The following is a 6,773-nucleotide window of genomic DNA, read 5'->3' on the forward strand; positions in this document are numbered from 1 at the left end:
GCAAAGTAAGGACCAGCAAAAATTCAACATGTCCCACAAAGCATGGGTATACCTTGCAAGCAGACCGGTAGCATTAATGGACTTGAGGGACACATTCTTTGCAGAGTACACTTTCTTACCAACCGCCTCCAACATTTTGGAGTCAGTCCTGTGGGGCCAAAGGGAAAGACCATAAAATTTGCTTCATGCAAAAAACTCTTCCACCACCAGAATTTCTAGAGCTGGTAGAGCCAAGAGGAAATCAGGATCCCTTGGGGATGGCATGTATCACCTGGCAAGGAGATGGTTGCCAGCCAGAGCGGAGGTGGTCCTGTCCGAAGCTTCTTTGATGGGGGTCAAGCAATGCCTCAATAAATGACAGCAGAGTCTCTCCTACCACCAATGTGGGTTGCAGTATTTCTATTAAAATATTCGTATTTGACATGTCCGCCACACTCCGCAGGGGCAGTTCCAATACTTCTACTCTGTTCCTCAGGACAGTACGAAATTAAGCCTTTTCTAGTGGGCACTCCATCTCAATCTTATGAGATGTGTCCGGCCTGCGGGCAATAATGTTGTCGCAGCAGGGTCTAAACTTGGGCTTTCCATCAACCTGCCCATGTCTCACCTAGAGCGCTCTCAGCACCGCCTCATCATAGGGGCAGAACTTAACACAAGATCTTGAAGATTCTTCCATCTTCCTTGGAGCAAGGGGAACGTTGGGATTTGATTCTAATGTGTGTGGCGGATGCTCAAGTACCAGCCCTGATGGTTCTTCGCCTTCTAGCTTTCTGCATCATACTAGTTAAATTTGCACATTGGCCCATGAGGGTTCTCCAGTGGTGTAAATAACTATCGGGTTGTAGTGTGTCCAGCATGGGGAAGATCGTTCGGACACAACCAGGATTCCTGTAGACACTGCTGCGCAATTGAGATGGTGCTCGCTAGAGGAGCACCTTACACCAAGGATGTCCCTTTGACCATTTCCAGTAGTAACCGCTGTAGTAACAGACTTTAGTCTCTAGAGGAGCATGTTTTTCATATCATTCTGCTATAATTGTAAGTTCACCTGACTTCCTCTCCTTCTTTTGCTTCTTCAGATCTTCTTGAACAGTACCGCTGCAATGTAGTATGTCAACCAGCAGTGTGGAGTGGGGCCTCTGCCTCTCTGCCAGGAAGCTCTGATACTATGGGCCTCTGCGTGTGATCAGGGGGTCTCGCTAATTACCATCCATCTGGCAAGCTGTTTGAACTCCAGAGCCTACTACTTGAGACTGTTTCATCTTGCCAGCTACAAGTGGCATCTCCACCCGGAGGTGGTCCAGAACACCTTTGCTAATGTTGACTGCTGCACAGTGTGCATGTTAACAAATGGCAAGCAGTTTTGTGCTCACCAGTACCAGTTGCAGGCAGCATTGTGGAACACGTTTCGGTTGAGGGGGAGTTTATCCCTTAATTACACATTTCCTCTCATGCCTGGATTCCTCTGGTCTTGAGGAAGGAAGGCCAGGACCGGTCCCAAGCCATTGTGATCATCCCAGGCTAGAAAAGGAGGTTGTGGAATGTAGACCTATTGCAAATCTCCCCGTGTCCTGGCCTCCTTTTGACTTTCAGAGCGGACCTCCTTTCCCATTGAGATTGACAGGTTCTGCACCCCAACCTCCAGAGCCTCCAAATTCATTCCTGTGAGATTGAACAGGTGACACTTGAGCTCCTATCTCCTGCCGCCTTATTTGTTTGACGATCTGCTGTCAGCTTTTTGCCCCTCCACAACAGGTTTTTCAGGAAGGTGAAATCGATTTATTTTATTTTACAGAGTTTTATATAGCGCAAGCTTGACCCGAATCGGGTATAAGAGCGCTTTACATAGCACCAGTTGCATTACATGAGGACACATTCGTTTTTTTTGGTAGGCACGGGGAGATTAAGTGCCCAGAATCACAGGATGTTCAGCGTCATTGCCGAGACTCGAACCTAGTTCCCCAGATTCGGGGTCAACCGCCCTAGCCGTAAGGCCAACTCCTCTCCCCAATCCTTTCCCAAATGTATCACATGATGTGCAAAGCAAGATGTAGATGAACTGAAAGCACATCTGTTGAAAGTGATAGGCTTTGCTCTGTTGCTGCCCTGCAAGATTGTGCGGAGGGCAATGTCAAAGGCTACATTTTGACTCTGGATTTATTTGAATTCACAATCAGCCATCCTTGTTGGAACCCTTGCTTGTTGCCAGGTTCTTGCAGGGACTTACACATATGTTTCCATGTACACACTTTGTGATGCCCCAATGGAATCTGACTCGTGTTTTGACCTGTTTGGTGGTGGAAATATTTGAACCCTTCACAGTTGCCAGTTACATTTGCTAACATTTAAAACTGTTGTCTTGTTGCCATTATTTTGGCGAGAATTTTCAGCATGTCGGATTTGTTGTTTATTTGTCCACCTTTCACATGCTTCTATCCAAATTCGTCTTGAGGACTAAAGTGACTTTCCTGCCTAAGGTGTTGACCTCTTCCCATCTGGGGTAATCTATTACCTTTTTCACCTTCTTTCCTCCTCCCTACCCTACCAAGCAATGCTAGAGACTACACTGGACAGACCCTCTGAGTGAGGTTAGTTAACACATCAATCGACCATGGGAGCTTGACCAGCTCTTCGTTGAGTATTTAGAAGCAAGAAGGGCAAGGCAGTCCAAAAGAAGGCTTTATGATGCGGAATAATCGTATGCATCCGCCAGAAAGATCGTTACCAAATTTAAGTACCTTTATCTTCTAACAGTTGAAGCGAACTGAGGAGCAAGTGACCAGGACCGTGAGTTTAGGCGTTGCAGCATTGCACTGCAGCAGCCCACCATTTGATGCCCATCCTTCAGTCTTTCTCTTGGGCTTAAAGCGATCAGATGGTTCTTTAAATCTCCCTCAAGTTATTTCTTTTCACGACTGTTTGTCTTGACCATTGGGGAAAGGTCCATCGGCCACAAATTGGCTCTGCTGGGCGGTACCCAAGTTGCATCACACATCTAACCCAAGAACGAACTTAAAAATTCCTTCAGTTCCTAGATGTACTGCTATTTGCACCCACATGCCCTCCGAGCCTAACCTATTAGAATTCCATGTTCAGAAGAGCCCTCAAAGGTACAGTTGACTAAGCACTCCTGCAACGGGTTCCCAGGTGCCAAACAATCCGAACTTCTCTGTCACTCTAACCCTGTTTTTTATTCTTATTTAATTTTATCTGGGGCTACTTACCATGCCTAGTCATGTGGGGCTCATTATTCGGTTATAAATACAGTACCAAGACTTGCTGTGGAAGAGACTTGGCAGTTTCCAAGTGTGCTGATCAGTCTGTTTCTTCTTCCTGATCTGTACTAGAGCACCACCGGCACTGTTGTATACCCCGGGTTAAGAGCTCACGGTTTTGCTCTCAGTCACAGTGTGAAAGTGGCAGATGATAAGATGTCGCCCAATCAGTCTTATTCCAGAGAACAAAAATAGAGATCATCAGTACAGGCAGACTCTGTTGACACCAAAGATTATTTACTTTGCAACAGAGCCCTTGGGCTTCACATATGTTCCTCTTTCTATCTGACCTTGGACAGTGAAGTATCATGACAACATAGTTCATATGGTTGGACTAAAGTTTACCATGCTTGGAGAAAACCTGGGTAAAATAATTGCAGGAACTAAATGGCTACCAGCATGCTATGCTAAAAAAGAAACAAATAAGATGCATGACATCATTTTCATAGAGAAGTAGAGAAGGGAGAACTTGAGTATATAAGCATTATGGTTTCCTAAATGGCTCCAAACTTTGACATTTTGTTTTCGCTGCTGAGTGGAGTGAAACATTTGTAAAATAATATTTTCTGGGGGCTTTACCAATGCATGATGAGAGCAAAGCTGCACAACAAATCCTGTGGGGGGGGATTTTCGTTTCCTCTCAGCTATAAGAACCACTTAGCTTTTGTTAAGAAACTGCGATAGATGTATGAAGCAAGGTGATATGCCCACCATGTTGAGAAGGTGTTGACTCTCATGGCTCATCCTTTGAGGAGGAAAAGCAGAGCAGTGTTTGTCCTACCATGTTTAAAAGTGAACAGCTCCTTGCATTCTGACTAGAGAGTAAATTAGATTTTACAGAGGTACTGATACAGAATATAATAGTTTCAGAGTATTGTACCCTAATAATGCAGACACAGAGAGACCGCCCAGGCTGTGTTGCTTGTACGATTACCCTCAGGTCCCCTGAATAGATGCCAGAATGGTCATTGCTATATGTCTGTGGGGAGAAAGTTCCATTCTGGACCAGCCCGCTCTTAGTCTGTCTCCTCGAAGGATCCCCACTTTCAGGCCCTTTATTGCCTGTATATCTGTTTCCCCTTTAGAACCGACTCCGAGGGTTTGATTTAGAGTTTGGTGAAGGGGGTACTAAGTCACTTGCCCTCTCTGCCAAACCATCAGTCCGTCCGCCTGATTTACAGGCAGGTGGAACTTGACAGAGCCTACACCGTTTCAGTCGCTTACATACGCATCAAACAGAGTACTAGCCATTGGAGGTTTACATATTACACCATCCACCCAACTTAGAGTTGACTTATTTTATTTTTCTGTTCACCACCAAGTAAAACCCTTCGGTGAGGCAGAGTAAAAATAATGATTCCCCACACCATATTGTGGTGGGCTCATTTGTTTTTGCTTTTTAAAAACAAAATCCTGCTTTGAGATTTTGTTTTTTACAAAGATTTTTTTTTAAAAGTTTGACATTCCACTGTCATGTTTGATAGATCCAAACGTCAAATGTGTAGCACATTGACAGGAACTGCTGTGACGGCCAATGACTAGAGATATATGCTGGCCAGCGGATATCTCTAAAAGTGGAGGAAAGGTACTCTGTCAAAGCGATGTAGTGGTTTACTCCATTGCCCTAACGGAGTAAAGCTGTACTCTACAATTGAAATCAGGCCCTGAGTTTATTCTTACCTGCACTGCTCTATCTGCGTATGGTCACGATATCCCTTTTTTTTTTTTTTTTGTCCCTTGGCTGCAGGAAATTTTTTTCCTGTTTGTGGGCGAGGTACGACTTACACAGCCTAGTTGCAAAAGGTTCAGCACAGACACATACATAGATGAGTGCATACGTACAACAATGTGTAGCACTTCATTAAACCTTCAAATTAATAAATAAATGATTGCTCTTTGCCTGCCATCTGAAAGCAGCAGTTTGTGTCTCTTTAATTGTATTTCTTGTATATTTGCAGCTCGACATGATGTAAGCTGTGCTACCGTGTCTCGGATCCCCAAAGATGAGATGCTGAACCTCTGTGGTAGTGTCAGAAGCCTGGGGATCACATCAGAGGAGCTTTGAAGAAGTCGTTGAAGCGTGTTCCAGTGCTCGAGCACCCACATACTTCTACATGGCTTTTGATAGCTTTGGACTGCTGAAAACTATATTTTTCCTTTCTCTTCTATTTCATGCAACTTTGAAATCACATATTGCCTTTATGATTCCCTCGGTAGGCCAGAGAAGGATGGCGGTTCAGGATGGTTGTTGGTTATGGCACTGTAGGTTCACAGATTCTCTCAAGTTCACCTAAGCACGTTTCCTGCTTTGTACCCAAGAGGCAGTCTCTTTGTTGGGGTCACCTGTCCTCTTAGTAAGGACCAGAGTGCAATGCTGTGTACATGTTGTTTAATGGTGGGTTGACAGCAAATCCTTCAGTCTCAGTTACTCGCTCTGCCTTTCGTCTTTACTAGACTGGGTGGCACTTATTGTCTGGCATTTGTTTAACAAACTGGGAGCCCCACACACAAGCCATATTTAGACTTGGCACTTATCAGAACCCCTTGTCCTGTCTGTACTTGTACAGAATACACACTGCCACCATACCAGGATTGATTACTGGTGTGTGCTTGATTTCTGCCTTAACTGTGGCTATTTGAAGGACTCTTTCAGCAGCCTGTCTCCTCATTCCAGCCCCTTGCCCAGGCAGTAATTCCTAGACTGCATTTACCTCTCCCAGCAAAACGTCTGTTGTTTTGACCCTTGCTTACCATACCAGTGCTGCATCAGGGAAAGAGAACACAACTAAGGCTATTAACCTTCCGGCTAAGTATTTATCTTGGGCCTTAGGGTCACGCTATATAGGAATATTACACAAGCTAGAGAAATATGGGTGAAGTAAATCAGCCCAGACTCTATGCTTTGTCCTGTGTGGAGTGTCCCAAATAGTAGTATGAGTTGTTGTAATGTGGTACGCATCAGGAGGGTTTCTCCAGAGGGGTTAGATAGCAGCCAATCGTTGAGACCAGAATGCAAATCCCATGTTTGTTTACATGTTTTTACTCGCATTGTATTTCCCTAGTTGCAGTTAAATAATATTTTGTACCAAGAATAGACATTTACAATAAAATGTTGGAAAAACTGAGCACATTTTCTCTAGAATCTCAGAAATAGCCTCTTGAAATCACTATACTCTGAGAATTCCTCCAGATGAACGCGACTGGAAGTGGGTTTGAATTTTATCAGCACAGTTGATCATCATTCTTCACACTGAATCCATTTTTCTAGCTGGTAAAGTGTCTTATTTCAGGATATCTACTGCCTCTTGGCTATTCACTCAGAGCCTTGGCTAAGGGAGTTCTTTTCAGGTGGCACCTTTTCTAGTCGCAGCAATATTTACTTGCATCCCTGCTTGAAACTAAAGGGTCGTTTATGGAGTACAGCGGTGCTGCAATATCGACCCCCCAGTAACAAAATCAGCAGTGCTTCACACCTGCAAACTCCAACTCACCCCACCC

General features: G+C 44.5%; 1 protein-coding gene across 1 annotated transcript in view; it reads left to right on the top strand.

Annotated features, from left to right (window-relative positions):
• Window positions 1-6,400, top strand: part of XRCC5 (X-ray repair cross complementing 5) — a 519,003-nt gene extending 512,603 nt beyond the window's left edge. The window contains exon 21 of the mRNA XM_085649958.1: window positions 5,234-6,400. Coding sequence (XP_085506084.1) covers window positions 5,234-5,248 — 15 coding nt within the window. The 3' untranslated portion in view covers window positions 5,249-6,400. The remainder of the gene's footprint in view (window positions 1-5,233) is intronic.
• The last annotated feature ends 373 nt before the right edge of the window (window positions 6,401-6,773 follow it).

This window comes from Triturus cristatus, chromosome 3_2, assembly GCF_964204655.1.
Source record: "Triturus cristatus chromosome 3_2, aTriCri1.1, whole genome shotgun sequence".
Lineage (NCBI taxonomy): Eukaryota > Metazoa > Chordata > Amphibia > Caudata > Salamandridae > Triturus > Triturus cristatus.